The 18,223-nt window shown below is 34.8% G+C and overlaps 3 protein-coding genes across 4 annotated transcripts; 1 reads left to right on the plus strand and 2 right to left on the minus strand.

The window, feature by feature from the left end:
• The first annotated feature begins 4,221 nt into the window (after positions 1 to 4,221).
• Positions 4,222 to 6,316, plus strand: LOC130817777 (probable disease resistance protein At5g47260). The gene is made up of 2 exons (XM_057683658.1): positions 4,222 to 4,403; positions 5,024 to 6,316. Exons 1-2 carry the CDS (start codon positions 4,391 to 4,393, stop codon positions 6,196 to 6,198), a joined length of 1,188 nt encoding a protein of 395 aa, XP_057539641.1. The 5' UTR covers positions 4,222 to 4,390; the 3' UTR covers positions 6,199 to 6,316.
• Positions 6,317 to 8,593: 2,277 nt separating this feature from the next.
• LOC130817778 (PAP-specific phosphatase HAL2-like) lies at positions 8,594 to 13,213 on the minus strand. Of its 2 annotated transcripts, XM_057683661.1 has the most exons (4): positions 12,885 to 13,213; positions 10,972 to 11,641; positions 9,911 to 10,245; positions 8,594 to 9,759 (listed from the first exon to the last, which is right to left on the minus strand). In XM_057683661.1, the coding sequence occupies exons 1-3, from the start codon at positions 13,042 to 13,044 to the stop codon at positions 9,942 to 9,944; spliced, it is 1,134 nt and encodes a 377-aa protein (XP_057539644.1). In that variant the 5' UTR covers positions 13,045 to 13,213; the 3' UTR covers positions 8,594 to 9,759; positions 9,911 to 9,941. The 2 variants fall into 2 exon arrangements, with proteins under 2 accessions (XP_057539644.1, XP_057539642.1); XM_057683659.1 differs by lacking the exon at positions 8,594 to 9,759 and having other exon boundaries at positions 9,768 to 10,245.
• Positions 13,214 to 14,840: 1,627 nt separating this feature from the next.
• LOC130817657 (uncharacterized) lies at positions 14,841 to 16,817 on the minus strand. The gene is made up of 2 exons (XM_057683489.1): positions 16,478 to 16,817; positions 14,841 to 15,795 (listed from the first exon to the last, which is right to left on the minus strand). The coding sequence occupies exons 1-2, from the start codon at positions 16,740 to 16,742 to the stop codon at positions 15,005 to 15,007; spliced, it is 1,056 nt and encodes a 351-aa protein (XP_057539472.1). The 5' UTR covers positions 16,743 to 16,817; the 3' UTR covers positions 14,841 to 15,004.
• Between the last annotated feature and the right edge of the window lie 1,406 nt (positions 16,818 to 18,223).

Consider the following 18,223-nt stretch of genomic DNA (forward strand, 5'->3'; position numbering starts at 1 on the left):
TGGTTGATTATCGTTGTGGTAATTAGTAATGATTTTGATTATAGTTGACTATAAAAATGGTCTTGGTTGTTAATTGAGAGTAGTAGTTGCTAATTATTAGTGACTTAATTGTTAGAGTTACTAATACCTCATTGGGTTGTTTTTGGAATCATAAACACATAATTGTAATGAGCCATGAACATAGCGTCAACTGTTAAGAATTATTGAAGTTACTTGTATGATGTCTTGATTTTAGCTCAACCTTGGAGAATATAATAAATGATATTGCTATGCGATAACCTTAAAAAGATTCGTTCTTGTCGTCATATTAGCACTACACTAACATTGTGAGACTTAATTCTGAATCGTCGTTTTATTTCAAGATAATGTGAATCGTTATAACTCAAAGTTAGCTGGTGTAATGAAACACTTGACATAATCCTTTTATTCTTTGTCGATGGAAAAACTTGTTATTGTCGAATTGACGATTATGCTTGGTGTTGAATGAGATGCGTATGTGTTAGAAGTAATTGAGATCTTGTCATGAATGGATGATTGTGGTTACTTTGGCTTTTAGCTGGTATGACAAAGTAGTTAAGGGAACTTATTAGTTCTACTCATAACTTATATAGGTGCCCATTTCGTAAGAGGAAAGTAGAGCCTTAGTTGGGTGATTTTGTGACTTTTGATCGTGCAGTAACGCTATAGGTACGTACACGCAGTAACGAACTCTTACATGCAATTCTTATTTAAGACATTATTGTTCATTGTAATAATATGCACTGCATCAAAACTGAGATACTAGCGAGTACGCTTTATACGAAACACAATCGACTATGCAATTCTTGCGCTTAGAATTGTTATAGAGAATGAAAGTGTTAGTAGGAGGCGGGGACCACTCCCCCTTATTTATTTAAGAATTAGATTATGCCTAATCGGAGTTAGAGTGACTCCTTTATAGGTGAATTTCATATTCTATTGAGTGGCTCAGTGGGTTTTGGCGCGCTGCTATCCCAGGGCGCTCATTAATAGTTAAGAGTGGAAGTTATTCCCATCTGATAAGGTACTATATTATGATTAGCTGGCGTGACTTAACTGGATTATGTCCGGTTGTTTTATTAGTCCCCTAGGTGAGGTTCGACGGGACCACCGTAAGGGGGGTATGAGCATGCTTGGGTCACTGGGCGCCGGATGGCCGATACCGCCCCTTGACCGAGGTGATACCATGCGGGCCTTGCAAACCCCAATATGGTGGCCTCTTCACTGGTTTAGTACCCCAGTGTGTTAGGTTTTTTCCCGAAGGTAGGACCCGAGAGGGTCAGCTGGAGGGGGCATGAGCTCATACTTTGCCAATGGGCGCCGGATGGCCGATAACGCCCTTGGCCGTGTCACTATGCCAAGAAGTAGAGAAAAATCCACTGATAGAAAACTATTCAGTGATAGAAAGTTTATTCACTGATCGAAAGTTATTTAATGATAGAAGGTTCATTCTTTGGTAGAAAGCTTACGCATTGATAGAACGTTTACTTTTTGATAGAATATTTACTCTTTGATAGGATATCTACTTATCGATGGAATAGTTATGCTATTGAGAAATGTGCCTAAGTTAAGTCACCTCAAGGGTATTACGGTCTATGATCACACTTACCTTAAGATAGACAAGCTCTATAAGGTTATGTGTTAGGTATTCTGTTAATGCCTTGATCGAGTTGAACTATGCGTGTTTTGCAAGAGTTTATGTTTGAAACGAGGAGCGTGAAGACCTACATTCTACCCAAGAGCACATGGTTCGGGTTGGAAAGCACGTAATGAAATTAAGAAGTATAAGTGGCCGATAAACGGTTACTATCCGTGCTTGCGTTTTATGAAATCATCTTATTTTGTTTTATGATATAATGCTATCTAGTAGTTGGCCTTATTCTATTTGATGTTAGTTACTGACGTGTACGTGTTTGTGTTTATGTTTGATTGTTGATGACTTTCTACGATTGTCCTGCTATGACACATTGGCCTTTGGTCTAATGTCGAGCAGTAGGAGGATCATAGACAGGCGTAGCAGGTACTGGAGCTTCTTATGCATTGCATTGCATTTGGGGAAAGTGATGAGGGCGAAGCATAACTTGTGTCATTACCCCTATCTTTCGATTTTGTATCTCTTGTTATCTTTTGTAAATTTTGGTTGTATATGTTTTGTTATGAGGCCTTGTGTCCTCCCACGTGTATTTGTATTTCCGCTGCGTAGTCTATAACTCTGTATGGTTTTAAGGAGTTAAGTCTTTTGAAAACGCAAACGTCGACACTGGAACCACGATTCATGCTTGGCATGTTGATTTGAGAAGCCGGCGACGAATCATTCCGCCGTGACATAGTTTTGATAGGCCGTTGGTGCCTTTACTTTATTAGCTTCTAAATAACTTTTGTTTTTCTATAAAGACACACAGTTTTAAGGCAGATGCTGCCGAAATTTTCACTCACCTTTTTAAAATTAATATTTAACGTTTATATAAATTCTTTTCCTTTTTCTTTTATGTAACACCCGAATTTCCAGTCGTCCCTTACGGTTTTGGTTTCGTTAAGGGGTCGGAAATTCAGGGGTGTTACAGGTATTTTGGGAATAAAGTTTTCACGAAGCTTGTTTTTGGAATAAAGTTGTTAAATAATCTTATTTTTTTCAAATTTTCCATTGTTGTATAAGACGATCTAATCTTGAGACATGTCTCATACTTGGATTAATAGTCCAATAATAGAAACTTTTAGCTTATGTATTTCTGATTTTGAGTTCGTCTCATCGTGAGACTTCATACAAGACGGGTTGCTATCAGTAAGGATTGACTAATTTTTCTCTATTAAAGCCGTCATATTCATATGTGTTTAATTTAGTTGAATTAATAGTCATTTTTCCCGTTTGATATTAAAGAGAAGTGTGAAGTTCATTATAAAAAAGAAAATGATACAAAGTACATGGAACAATCCTAAATAAATATTGTATTGTAACTTTTTATACATGTGTAAATAATAGTAACAAGTAAGGAAAAGAAATGAATTGAATGAAAATAAAAGTGATAATAAATTTGTGGTTGATATTAAAGAGAGTTGTGAAAAATGAAGATGACTGCCAAAGAGAAAATTATTCAAAATAACCGAGACAATTCAAAATAAAAAATATGTATAAATTAAATGGAACATAGATTATGAATAAAATACAAATTAATAATTGATAAATAGAGTAAAAATAAAAAAAAAGTCAATATTAATATAATTTATATTAAGATGGGTCAAATAAATTTCATTCAACCCTGTTTTTAATTTATAAATTAAAAATAAAATACAAATAAATAACTAATGAATAATATCAAATTTCAAACAAGACAATTAGTAGAAATAAGAGGGAATATTACAATACAACATCATCCATAAAGGCATATTTAATTGTATTAGTATAATGCAAATACAATACAAAATACAAAGAACAAATTTGTATTTTCCTTGTGTAGATGCCATTAAAACTCTTTGCTTTGTAAATCATTAAAATGGACAAAATTTGAAGATTAGATTGCAACGATGAACATCACTCGAAAACTTGATATATATAATAGGCGTGTAATTAGTTTTCTTTTGTGAAATTAAGGAGCTTAGGAATATTGTTGAAATTTACAAAGAGGCAAACTACAACACCACACTCTTAGCACCGGAAATGGAAAGAAATAGCAAGTGTTTATGTAGATTAAGAAGAAGAGATTATAACTCTTTTTATACACTTTATGCAACAAAGAGAAGAACATGAATGAAGAATTATTGTCGTCTTGCTAAGAGACAGTCTCTCACAAAAATATTTATTTTACAATTTATATTTTATTTTTAACAAATTTGAAAGTTCAATTAGCATTTGAATGAGTCTTGAGGTCGTATATAAGTCTCAATTGAGTCCTAAAGTTGCTTTTGTAATTGTCTCTTAATGAGTCAGACCTTCAAACATATTTTTATAATTTGTTTTGATTTGGCTATAAAACCTCCAAACATTTCTTTAATTCTAAAACTTCCACTTCATTTTCATTCATGATTGACCAATAGTAAAGGACATGAACCCCAAACCTCAGTCTCTTAGAATTTACTTCATTTAAATAGATGAATAAATGGGGCAAATTTAAAGAGATGCAATAGTAGTTTTCAGTTGAAAATTCCATGCACTTTCCACGAAATGTAAAAGGAAATTTTTTTCTTGAAAAAAGGAAAGTTGGTATGAACATCTAAAGAAGACTTGACTTATTCAAAACAAAGTAAACGCAATATATTACTCCTATTATTGTTATACTTACATGCTTCTATAGTTCTATGTAGTCCACTTAACAATTTTCAGTTTTCCCTCCTCCATAATCCACATCAATGGTCGAGAAGATTCAGATTATTTACAATGTTTGAATATCGTAAGTATCTTTTTTCATTTGTCTAGTTTTGCAATTTAAACATACTAGTACACTGAGAAAATAAGTGAGTTAGATGATAATGAAAGTCATAATATTTTCTGAAAATAAAAAAGTGATACTTGCTCTCCAATTGCGTCCAGATTCGATCCTCATTTTTTTTGAAAATTACATAATAAGCTGAAGGAAGAAGGGGAAGTGTAGGAGTGAATCGAGCAATGTTACATAATTCATTTCCTATCGAAACAAGCGAATTATGGCCCGAATTATGTAACACTCCGTCTGGAATCGAGCCTAGGGTCTTTCTTAGGATAAGTAGTACTTTCTCCAAAGTGTTCTTGATGACTTGCTTTAGTCATTTGGCTTCTTTTTGCTATTCATGATTTCTACATACTGCAAATGTTCAATATTGTAACACTTACTAGGTTAGTAAGTTAGGAGAATTCATTTGACCTTAGCCGTGATCACAAATAAGTTGTTTCCCGTTGGCCTTAGAATAAAACATCATATGCAACTTCACACGATAAACTGGACATACATATGATTATCATGATTTGTTGAATTCATAGTAGTAGATCTAAAAACTGATAATACTGCATTTTAACAGTGAGCTTCTTTTGTAGTTGATGCAATAGTGTCTGCACTGCCACTGCTGCTGTGTATTGCAGCGGTGAGTTTGTTTAGATCAGAATACTTGAACTACTTGAACTTGGAAAACTTCACAGATGGGATTAATTCCTTAAAGGATTTCTTGGGTTTCATCGAAGATTTTCCACGGTGGATTCACTTCTACAACAATCTGAACGCCAACCTGCAAAAACTCCGAGACAAAAACCATATGTTGCAGCAAAGACAACATGATCTGCGCGAGCAGGTTGAAGATGAGGAGTTTCAGACGGGTATGAGACGAAGGAGAGAAGTCGATAATTGGTTAACTTGTGCTGGAACTAAAGGCACAGAGGTGCAGAGGTTTCTAGAAGCAGTGACACCAATTGATCACTTTTGGAAGTTTTTGTATGTAGCATGGTTGGGAAACCTTGCTGAAAGAAAGATTGAAGAGGTGGATGAACTCTACAGTTCAGGAGTTTTCCCGGAGGTTCTGTTGCGGATTAGAGAAAGATATGATCTACCGGAAACGCCAATGGTGGGTGCTGCAGCAATGGAGAATATCAACAGAATTTTGGGGTGGTTGAGGAGCGGAGTCACTAGAATTGGGGTGCACGGAATCAGAGGGATCGGGAAAACTGCTGTTGTGACGCACATTTTTAATCTACTGTCCGAAAATGATGATGTTCGTGTTTATATGATCGTGGTAGGTGATGATTATGGGGAATATCGTTTGCAGGATGAAATTGCAAAAGAAGTTGGGATTAAATTGAGGGAAGAAGATGAACCGAAAAGGGCGGCTTTCTTGTACAGGGCGTTAAAGCAGAGAAACTTTGTGTTAATTTTAGATGGTCTGAAAAAACATGTATCAGAGTATAATATAGGCATACCTCTTGATGCTGCAAAAGGGAAGATGATTATCACTTCGAGATCTCGAGATGTGTGCCGAAAGACCGGTTGCCAGAACAACATGATTGCAATAGATCCACTTCCGGATGATGAAGCATTGAAACTCTTTAAACGAACAGGTGAGTTCATGTTCCAGCCCGAGTCTCCGATGGAGAGTGTAATGAGGAAAATCGTGGAGCTGTGCAGGGGTGTACCTGAGAAAATAATCGAGATGGGTGTACATCTGAGGGGAGTTGAGGACGATAGTGTCTGGCTCGAAACACTCATGGAAATGTCGGGATAATTCCAAACTCTAATCTGTAAACTAAGTGCCGGAGCTATTCTTAAGATCCTCTAATTCATCACTGTTCGACATTTAATGATGAATCAGACTATGTTTCCATAATAAGAGTTTTCGTATTGAATGTTTGCATCTGATACATCATCTAGCAGAAATAGTGTTGGTTTAGAATAGTTAACTACGAGAATGACCGTTAAACACACCATAATTTATTAAGACAATATTGCAAACTTTCTTAAATAATTTAAAAAAAAACGATTTAATATATATATTGTCGACTAATTGAATTAGCCTTTAGATATATAATTTTTTTTCTTTTATTTAAGTAGTCAATGATTATTATTATTGTAATTTTGATTATTAATATTATTATTAAAATAAATCAAAGTTAGTATGGGTTAGGGTTATTTTTGGGTCTTATAGTTAACATACACAAGTAGAATGAGTGGGGTTTTTAAAGTTAGTATGTATTACTTTTATGTATTTTAGTGATTTTGTGATATTGGGAAACATTTATAGAAGCTTTTGAGAAGTATTTTTTTTGATGAATAATGGTGGTCTTGATGATTAAAAATAGTTAGAATTGTTAGTCACTTTTAATAGTTGAAAATATAAATTAATCATGCCAATGGTGGTGAACGTGATTATTGTTGGTTTGGTAGTGATAAAATTACTATTAAAGAATTAGTGATAAAATTACTAATAAAGAGTTAGTAATAAAATTACTTATAAAGAATTATTGTATAAAATTAATAATAAGGAATTATTATATTATGTGTCGCTAGCAGTGATTAAGTGTCGTCATTGTAATTGTGAAAACATGGTTGAGCTTTAATTTATGTGGTTAGTATGCAATTGTCGCCAAACTAATTTCTTGTTATGGTTATGAGAAGCCTAAGCTACTAATTGCTTTGTTCTCTTGCTTTATCACTTCCAACCTTGAAGAATGTAACAAGTATATTTGAAAATCACTATCACCTTGAGTTGAATTATTGAAGTCATGATAATACACTATATTATACAATTTAAGCTCACATAGTCTTGTTTTATTGCAAAAGTGTGTGAATTAAATCTTTTCCCCTTGAACATGCCTTGTTTTAGAATTTTTAATGGAAACTAATGTTATAGTGAGATTGATTGATGGCAATGTTAAGAGTAAACATGTTGTGTGTATGATTAGATTGCATATTCATGAGTTGTGGCTTGTAAAAATAGAAGTAGGTATTTAGTAGAGCAAGTAGCTCCTAAAGGAAGTCAAGTAGACTTACTAGTCTTACTATAAACATGTACAGGTGCCCGGTTCATAAGAGGGGCGTAAGAACCTTTTTCGACGTGATTGTTGCGACTTGTTATCTTGCAGTTGCAGGTAAGTACACGCAGTAGCTAACTCTTACATGCATCTTGAATATGTTTTCTTTGCGTAACAATATTATATGGGTTATGTTGACTATGAATTTCTATTAAGCATTATTAAGTTAGTTTTTCAAGTGTGGATCAGTTTGAAGAGATGGTAGAGAATGGGTTTTGATATCGCGAGAGTGGAATGTTGGATTATATGAGATGGAATGGGAAGGATTCCTTATTAATAAGCTTTGAATTATGTTTTATGAAAATGGGAATGAGTCCCTTATTGACGAGATATTAAGTTGGTTGTTTACTGTGACTCCACTGGATTGGTACCCCAGTAGGTTTAGCTCTCAAAGGCATGGATCATCTGTATATGGTCGTTGTAGGGGGTATGATCATACTTTGCCATTGGGCGCCAGCATGGCCGTCACCGTCCTTGGCTGAGGTGTTACCATGTGGGTCTTACAAACCCCAATATGGTGGCCTCTTATCACATAAGAGAATATATGAAACCAAAGAAGAGATAGAAAATTGTGAAGGCATTCAGAAGTACATAGAAATGAGAAGTAGTTGGAGTTGATACTTACACATTGGAATGTCTCCCTCACCTTGATTGGTTGAAGTTGATTTATATATAACATGTTGTTAGTCACTGACGTGTACTGTTTGTTTCTTTGTTATGGCTCGTCTTTGATGGCCCTGCTATAACACGTTGGTCTATGACCTTACGTTGAGCAGCAGGGGTATCATAGATAGATCTTGCAGGTTTTGGAGATTCCTTGCATTGCATACGAGGGGTGAGTGAAAACCTTGAAGCGTGCAATGTTAAATCTGTTTTTGACGCTACACGTGGTTTCTTTGCATTTAAATTGTTTATGTTTTTGGGTTGAGGCACATGCCCTCTTTTTGATGTAATTCGTTCCGATGCAAAGGTTTATTTCGTACGACCTTTCATATTTCGTTATTTTAGCTTGAATAGCTTGTAAAGTTTGTCTGTGTTTTTGAAAACCCAAGTGTTTACATGGGAATCACAATTCATGTTTAGCATGTCGACAGAGGATTTGGCGATAATCATTCCGCCTTGATTTTTGTTACAAGGCAGTTGATGCCTCTTCTTTAGTATGTTTTATTGCTCGTTTAATTCTTTGGTGTGTCCAATTTTAGAGTACATGCTGCCGAAAATTTCCGTACGATTTTGTTTGGAAGTTTATCTATAATCCCTTTAATTAAAATAATCAAACTTTACCCTTTTTTTTTCTTCTTTTCCTTTCCTTTGTTTTATTCTCTATATTTTATTTTTAATGTAACACTCGAATTTCCTCCGTTCCCTTGCGGTTTTGGTTCCGTTTAGAGGGTAGGATATTCAGAGGTGTTACGGACCGATCCATGTATCAGTAGAGGGTTGTATTCTACAGGCCAAACTTAACGAGTGTATCAGGATGTCGAGAAGACAAATCTGCGCACTAGCTCAGAATTAGATTCTCGTATAGGATAAGAACCAGAAATTAAAAAACACCATAACTGCTGGGACAATCTTTCCTAGTTAGGTAGCTTTTTTCTTCTTAGGCATCCTCCCCGACTTCACTGGCTAGCACTGACCTATGTTACTTAGACTCAGGTCCTGATGTTGGTTTTGGTACATGTCCAAGTGTCGGATACGTCTTAATATTCAATTTTACGTCAAATGAAGTGTCCAAGTGCCATACCAATATCCGAGGATCAAGGATCAAACACGGATATGTGAAGCAAAATGAAGAGTCCGTGTAACATAGGCACTGGCTGACATCAATATCAATTATAGAGTGTCAGAACATCTAGAGACAAAAACGTGCAAAACTTAAGGACACATTCCTATTGCTACTTTCCCCCCTTCCGGTCAACGAAAGTTGTCACTCATCCATAAAAGGGCAAGTGAACCGATGTGTGGTTGTTATGCAAGAACAAAAGATGACACATAAAACTCGAGGAGCAAAACCTTCAGAATCCGACTATGTAACCACAACAACACCATGCACTTACCCAAATGTCAAGTGGCTCCTGCCTAGGCGGGGTTTAGGGGGTTGAATGTTAGCAACCTTACCCTTCAAATGACAAAGAGGTTGTTTCTAATCGACCCTTGATATGACACTAACATACTTGAAAATTAATTGTTAATCTTCTACCTTTTCCTCTTTTCTTACAAGAATCCGTATCGGTAAGGCTCAAGCCCACCCAATGCTGCAATGTCCACAAAACATCGTGTTTAACATTTTTACTCATAATCAACCATTGCTAAAATTTCGAAACAATAGGGAAAAATCGCTTGTTCATGCTAAAAGACGATTACAATCAGCTAAAAGCAAAGAGGTTGAATTTAATGTCATAATACCTTCTCAAAGGAAGCAATACTTCCAAGGGCCTTAGAGGAGAGAGCATTCCCAACTAACATCAACAGCTCCTATGATTTTCTCATGTAATACAGCTCCAGAACAAGCAATTATTCCACGATCGAGACCTTCCAAATATATTCCCCTTGAAAAGTCCAGTGGGCGTCCTCCTGCATCAGTCACTACACCACCTGCCTCTTGTACAATAAGCACACCCGCAGCATGATCCCATATCTTCTCTTTATAGCCAGCTCTTGCAAACCTCATATAAATTTCAGCATCCCCCCGAGCTATGGCAGCATACTTCACCATACTATATACCCGCAAAGGCTTCTTCCTGCCGAAAATAAAATTGATTAGTCATCATAAGTAACCCAGTCAGAGGCAAAGACAGGATTTTGAATTGGGGATAAATAGTCGATATACTAGTAAATTATTTACTATATCAAAACTAGTTAAATCATAAAAATTTTTAAATTATATAGACTGAAATGAACTTGAAACAATAAATATTATATTCAGCAAATAAAGTTGAAATTTCTCTATGATTATCCCTTTTGAAAAAATCAAGTATTTCTAACTCTATTTTTCGCCAAGTCTTCAAAAAAAATACTACTAAAATTAAATATAAACACACACAATTAAAAGGATGAATGTAAAATTACGAAAGATAAAGAGTAATTAAATTTATTAGTATTTTAAAAAATACTTGTTGAAATTAGGATTTGATCCCTTAACCTCAAGTAACAAATGTGTAACTCCAACTGTTTGAGTTATAATAATTTTTGTTATATTTTTATACTCTTTAAATTATATATTATATATTGGTAAGGGGACCAAGGTTAAAAATACAAAGAATCGCATTTTCGGCAAGGGGAACCGGGCCTCCCCCAACCATAATGTAGCTTTGCCCTTTGCTCCTGAACCCAATGAATAAAATGAAGACCATGAACTTCAAAAAAACCATGCACTTTTCAATGACCATACAAATTAGCTTAACCTCATAGGATTGGAAATATTACTAAATCTCTATAGTAGTCAAGTAAGGAAGTCAAACACAAACCTTAGTCCAACAGTGTGAGCAACACCCTCCGTGAAAGAGTGACTAGTGTTGGCTTTTTCCACTGGCTCACAGAATGTTGAAAGAGAAGGATCCTCAATGGTGGAAACTTGAATTGATCTCGCATGTTTGAACGAGTCAACCTTCAAATCACCATAAACCAATGGCTGCATCCATGCTTTCCCGGTGCCTCTCATTGCATACATCACACAGCCTTTCTCCCACATGTCAGGAGAGGCTGAAGAATTTTCTGATGTAACTTGGTGGTGATGGTTTACAAGACCCTTCTTCACAGGGTAGTTGGGGCACCCCAAAACTCCAAGAACTACTCTTCCCTCGTCAATCAATGCTAGTGCAACCGCATACTGATTGCCACGCACAAAGCCCAGGGTCCCATCAACAGGATCTAAAACCCAATGCCTTCCTTTAGGGCCACCGGAGGAGTTACATCGACCGATGGCTTCAATCACTTGGTTGAGCCCAAGAGGAATACCCAAAAGTTTAAGACCAAACCTTGGTGCTTCTAATAAGCTAGCATTAACTGTTTCCACCACGGGCTGCAATAATTCGGACTTTGCGAGCATTTGGGCATCTTCTTCTGCGACAATGGATACACTTTCGCTTCCGAAAGATTCTGACAATATCCAGCTAACAACAGCTTGAACACTATAATCTGTTCATGCAGTAATGCCGATCTGTCATCAAATTCAAGTGCACAAAGGATAGCAAAAATCCATAGTCAAATTGGAATGAATACAAAAGTCAAAAATGCAAATCATCAACTATCATCATTCACAAAACCAAAATAAGCTATAACTGCTGTGAATAGAAAAACAAGAAAATAAAACTTCTTCAACAAGGCCTCAATAGAGAGGTACTTTTAAGTGAGTGGGTGATCCTTACATACAAGGCATCCTTGGGCAGATAGCACTCCATATCTATTTTGATAAACTTAACTATTACACTAAATCATGCAAAACTAGTTGAAAAATCATAGCATTTGAACTTACAAAATACCCTTTGCTTTTCTCAACTTAGAACTAAAAATTCTAGAGGAAGTTGGAAAGTAACAAATTGAAATCCCCAACCTTCATAAAGGCATTCCTTAGTCATCAAAAATTTATGTCATACCAAATGAAAGTTCTTAATTTGCTTGCAAGCCAACTGCTGCCATTATTCCTTCTACAACTAGGTAGCCCCTTTTGAACAACAATATCATATGCATAATTTCACATATTTTTGAAGTAAACAGAAGTGTCCCTAATTTCGATGGGCCAAAGATCTATACTTGTTTGTTTTCGGATTATAACGGACTATAATAACATGGTTCATTAAATGATGTGGACTTTTTATTTATGTGAAGTCGCACATGATATTTGTGAATCGAAAACAACTTCTTTATCATCACTAACAAGGGTAAGGTGGCATATATCCGATCCTCAAACACCACCCTAGGTGAAAGTTTGGCGTAATGGCATTGGGTAATGAATAACCCGAACATAAACCTACCATTAAGGGTACCAAAAATTAGGATGAAAAGACCAATTGCATATATGATTTCAGAATCCACCTGCATTGTCATAAAATTCATGGAACAATCTCAACCACTGGCGGAGGCACGGAGCTATTAGTGGGCAAAAACCAACCACGGTTCACCCTCAAAAATCAATGAAAATGCATTATATACTACATAAATCATTGTATTTCTACTGTCTGTGTCATAGAATCCATGGTCCTGATTTGTAATTTTTCAGCATCCTTAAAGCCCCACAAAAACAAAGGCAACCCAGAAAAAAGTTTCATACTCTTCATGCATATTGAACACCCATTCGAGAGAAAAACACCCATATTCGTAGCAAGATTCAGAAAATGAAAATCGCACAAAATGAGAAATAATGGAGGAATGAATGAATTACCTGCAACAGTGACAAGAGAATCGTCATCTTTGGACTTGACCTGATCAGCATTAGTAGGTTTCAAGCTTCTTTGAACTCTTTGACATAGAGCACAAGCCAAGTGAACAATCCTAACAGCCACATCCAATTCCTTGGAGAAATCTCTTTCTACTTCCTCCATTTTCGTCCAGGTTCATTCGGGAAAAACCCAGATACGATTATAGGATTTTTAGACGGTGAGAGACAAACGAGTGTAGTGGTTTACATGATTTGGAGCATTTGGGATGGTGGGTGTTCCTGGTCCGTTAATCTTCCCCTAAAGTAAGGAATATGCAACTGTTTTGTGTTGGTTTTCTTTTGCAATGCAAACAACTATCAAATCAAAAAAATAATTTTTTTTTTGTGAGTTAAAACTTAAGCCAAAAATAAACACCTTCCAAGACTTTTAATTTGGAAAATTATTAATGGCTTTAAGTTTTCGCACTTTATAAATAATACTTTAAGATGCATAATAACAGAGGTTATTATAAATAATCAAAAAAGCTTAAAAGTAACATTAATAAAAATGCAAAAACTTTGAGATATCATTGATAATATCCTTTTAATTTTTATACATGTATAATTAGGAATATTATAACTTATAAATGTAGAGGAAATTACTTGATGGACATTAAAAATATTCAAAGTATGCATTTAAGAAATTGTAGGTACTACATGGTTACTCGATAGACATTAAGGTTATTGTAAATAGATATTTAAGATAATGTAAGCAGACATTACGAATACAGTAAATACACATTTAAAAATATTATTAGTAGACATTAAGGAAATCATAAGTAAACATTAAGGATATCATAAGTATTCCTAAACATTAAGGATATAGTAAGTAGACATTAATGGTGCTGTAAATAGGCATTAAGGATACAGTAAGTACTGAGTAGACATTAAGTTTTTATAGGCTCGCCTGAGAGACGATCTCTCATGAGACCGACTGTATTACGTAGATCTTGCTAAATTTATTTTAATACTCCAGCTTCAATAAAAATCTATAACTTTTACAAATATGAATAGAAAAGTTAAGATTTTGTGATTTGGATTCTAAGATGAGGGAGATATTACCTTTGAAAGTTCTGCCCAAAATTGTACTTTGCGTAAATATTCGTTTTAATTAATTGATTAATGAAAACCAATGAAGACTCACATAAATGTCGATTGATTTTTTTTTTTAATTACCTAAATAAAAAATATATTAATTTCATTTTAATGAATAAGTTAAGTACAACGTAGAAACAAATCTAAAATGTTGATCGAATTAATTTCGATTCAACTGTAAAAATATTTTAAAGGAAAAATTGTAGAACTTAAATCAACCTTTGCTCCATAGGCAAAAATAAACTAAATTATTGTTTATTTTTAAATAAACCTATCTATTCGGTATAATTGTTGAAAATAAACTAAACTATTATTTAGTTATAATTCTTGACCTCCAAAGAAGCTTTGTAGATTTTTATAAACAATAAGTCGATTTATTTTTGCAAATATAGCTAATAGGTGGGTTCATTTTAAAATAAATAATAGATGAGTTTATTTTCAGCGGATCAAGCAAAGATTAGTTTATTATCAACAATTTACCATATTTTAAAAATATAAATTTCGGTTAAATCAATGTAAGCACATTGTCGACAAAGCTAAAATCAATCGATTATTTTTGATTTGTTTTGAAAAGTAAATTTTGTTTTAATTAACATAATTACAATATAGGCACGACTCAAAAAAAATATCATCAATTCAATTTGAATTAATGTTGAAAATTTTCTAAAAAAAGTAAAATAGATATTCTAAAAAAAATTCAAAATTAGTTCAAAATTATATCGACTAACATTTTTAGAGTTGTGTATTACGTTAATTAAAATGAAATTAATTGTGTCGATTAATTTGATATTTGCTCATAGTTAACCAAAACTATTCAAAAATCGATCATAATTCACTTTTTGTGATTCGCGATTAGCGAAAAGATCATCAAATCACGTGATACAATGGCGACAAATGTTAAAAGGATTAAAAATAAAAATAAAAAAAAAAACTAAGAATAGATGCTAGTTGCTATGCATTTTGTTCATAGATGATGATGATTCTAAATCTCATTTCTTACACACTATGCTTTGTCCAATCCTTGTGCTGCCTGTGCAGTCTAAAATACCTAAATCCTTCATAAAATTGAGATCTCGTTGCGGCACTTGAACCGGAGAAAACAAGCAGGATTTACAATCTGCAGCCAAAAGTGTGGACGTTCTATATCTATCTTCTCCGCCAACTACAGGCATCGCAACACCTAGCTTTGCTGGGCTTTCAAAATCAGGTCGGTATGTCCTTCCGAGGACACCTTCAACATCCGATGAAAGCCCAAAGAATCGGAACTGCACATCCAGGTGCGCAAAACAGTCATCCGAAGGTATTTGATAGTTGTGTACCCTGTCTTCTTCCTTTGTGATTGGCACCACATTGACCGATATCTCAGCAATATCGCGTACAATCACAACGACACTGTTTTTTCTATCGGTTCGCTCAATTTTTAGGGTTTCGTTCGATGAACTCCAGCTTGAAGAGTATCCTTCGGGTAGATCTAACACCTGTCCGTCATATGAAAACTTCAAATGATCAATTTCTTCGTCCCATGTAGCAGCTCGTGTGGCTTCGAGCGAGAGCGTGTGAGAGGTGAACAAGATGCCGAGGGCTTGTATCCATGTGTAATCTCGTGATCTGCCTGATGGTCGGAGCCCAATGAAATGGGCGTTGATTTGTAGCTTGTGGTCTGATACTAAACTAAAGTGCTTATTGCTCTTGCCATGGAAATAAAAAACTACTCCGTCTCCACCTATGAACCGCGGGTCTAAGCATGCCGCTCCTCGCCCGCTGCAATTTGGTTTTCTACCTACGTTATCACCAAATTGTAATGTTAGTAATACCCAAGAGGCCAAGACATAAGACTAGAGATGACAATGGATCCTGGATCAGACTCGAATCTATGGATATGGATCCATTTGGCGAATTCGGGTTGAATTCGGACCATATAAATTGATAAATTCAGATTCGGGTTTCAGAAAAATACCCAGATTCAGATGCATGGATCTAAGAGATGCGTTTTTTTTTATTTATATAATACATAATATAGATAGTTTTTAAAAATATTAATGGTCTACTAATTTACTTTGTTAATTAAGTATCATTATTTTAAATGTTACATTAAGCTATAAAGAAACTTTTATTTATGAATGAAATTTTAATAGTTTGTATAATATATTGGATGTATTTTATTTTTTAATTAATAATTTTATGTATAATTATTATTAATTGAAGTTTAAAACTCAATTATTATCGCAATACGAAGCAAAAATCAATTAAAATGTGCAAAAATAAGCTTGGACTCGTTTTGTACCCAGACCCAATACTGGATGCATGAGATCCTAATCTGGGTCTTAAAAAATTAAACCCTGCGAATTCGAATCTGGATTCTCTTGAACGGATTTGGATCTGAATCCACTTGGATCCTGTCTAAATTCGACCCGATGCAATTTCTAGTGATAAGACAATATAAAATAAGTGAATAAACTTACTTCTGCATTCAGCCTTGCATATTGGTGAATAGCAATCGATGTGACAAACTTTAGCTTTAGGGCTTTTCGGGTGTGATGATGGACACTGGCTCGGACAGGTAATCCGTTTGAGGAAGCAAGGGCTTTTGCGACTAAAGCATGTCTTAGTCTCGGAGTGTATTGGTTTCACTTTTGTGGATGATTTGGAACGCCCTTGTGTTGAACTGGCCGGGTTGAAAACCAAAAAACATAACAATAAGCAGTTAAGAATGTTTGAGCCCTTCATGACTTTTTCCCGGATTGGCAGATCATGCACTACTTATTAGTTATTATCCTTCCTAAATCTGTTGGGTGTTCTGACTGTTCTCATAGAAACAAGCAAATGCGTCTGTTAATATAGACTAAAAGCTTCCTCTTTAATGATTTTGCACCAAAACTTTGTATTTTTGTTGGGGTTAAAGCCATTCAACAATAAAGTGGAGTTGTAACTGAAATAACAACATTCTTCTTTGGTATAGTCCCACTTAGAAACATAAGTTTTACAAACAAAAAACTTAGGTTTACAAGTTAATACTACAAGATATGCTAAATTCGGTTTAAAATAAAAAAAATTTAAAAATTTATTAAGGGTTATTAATTTCGGATAAGAACAATAAAAAAACAGCCTTTTAATATCACTAATAAGAATAAAGTTGCTTATATATGACCCTCAAATTCAGCCTAAATAGGAGTTATTAGAGTAACGAAATGCTTTTGTTAGTTCTTTAGGTAGTGTAAAAACAATGCGTTATTACCAATTGGCAACATGTTTTAAAATTCCTTTCTTCCTACCATTTTTTGTTCAACTTTCTAAATTCATATTATAGAATAAGACCCTTTTATGTACTAAATTGACATTCATGTATTTCGGTTGACTAATTTGAGTGAACATGTACCTAATAACCTTTGACATGGAAAAAGATGTATTGGATAGAGGTGATCAAACATCGGGCCGGGCCGGGCCGAGAGGCAAAATCTGCCCATTAATGCGGGCCGGGCCGAAGTGCGGGTCAAAAAGTTCTTGCCCAAACCCGTACTTTGCGGGCCTATGTTATATATTATTTATATATAATTAAAAACACAAATTACAAATAATTAAAATAAACAAATACAATTGTTGTATATTATACATAATTTAAAACACAAATTACAAATAATTGAAATAAACAAATAATTGTTACATATTACATATTATACAAATTACAATTAATTGGTTGTGCTTATGATATAATTCATATGATATGGCCATATGGGAAAATAAGCTTAATATTAGATGCTCAATGCTCAGAAGAGTAGTGCAGCTAAGAATTATGTGCCGAGAATTATGTAGGTGCAATATTAGATGTTGAGCTTAATATTCCTGGTGGGGTATTTGTTTATTGTTGACTTGCAAAGAAGAGAACAAATCATGAACACACACTTTTTTCGGGCCGGGCCGCGGGCCAAACACCAAATCCCAAACCCGTTCCAAAAATCGGGCCACTTATTTTCTACCCAAACCCGCCCATCGGGCCATATTTTGGTACCCAAACCCTCACTTTTTCGGGCCGGCGGGGCAGGCCACCCATGATCACCTCTAGTATTGGACTATTGGATGAAACCTTTCTTGTATACCCTTTGTTCTAACAATTTGCAAGTTAGTATCCTACATAAATGATGCCCTTACACAAAGTCATTCGTGGACTATTCTAAATATAAATGGCTTCATGACAATTGATACGATAGGCT

The sequence above is a fragment of the Amaranthus tricolor genome, chromosome 7 (genome assembly GCF_026212465.1).
Source record: "Amaranthus tricolor cultivar Red isolate AtriRed21 chromosome 7, ASM2621246v1, whole genome shotgun sequence".
Classification (NCBI taxonomy): domain Eukaryota; kingdom Viridiplantae; phylum Streptophyta; class Magnoliopsida; order Caryophyllales; family Amaranthaceae; genus Amaranthus; species Amaranthus tricolor.

Bases quoted from the DNA above. Each gene is read 5' to 3' on its own strand.
- LOC130817657 (XM_057683489.1), bottom strand. From the start codon at position 16,742: ATGAAGGGCTCAAACATTCTTAACTGCTTATTGTTATGTTTTTTGGTT. The intron at 15,796-16,477 runs GTAAGTTTATTC...GTGATAACGTAG, and splicing joins ATGCAAGGCTGAATGCAGAA to GTAGAAAACCAAATTGCAGC.
- LOC130817778 (XM_057683661.1), bottom strand. From the start codon at position 13,044: ATGGAGGAAGTAGAAAGAGATTTCTCCAAGGAATTGGATGTGGCTGTT. The intron at 11,642-12,884 runs GTAATTCATTCA...CTGCATGAACAG, and splicing joins TTCTCTTGTCACTGTTGCAG to ATTATAGTGTTCAAGCTGTT. The intron at 10,246-10,971 runs GTTTGTGTTTGA...TATTTTCGGCAG, and splicing joins GCTCACACTGTTGGACTAAG to GAAGAAGCCTTTGCGGGTAT.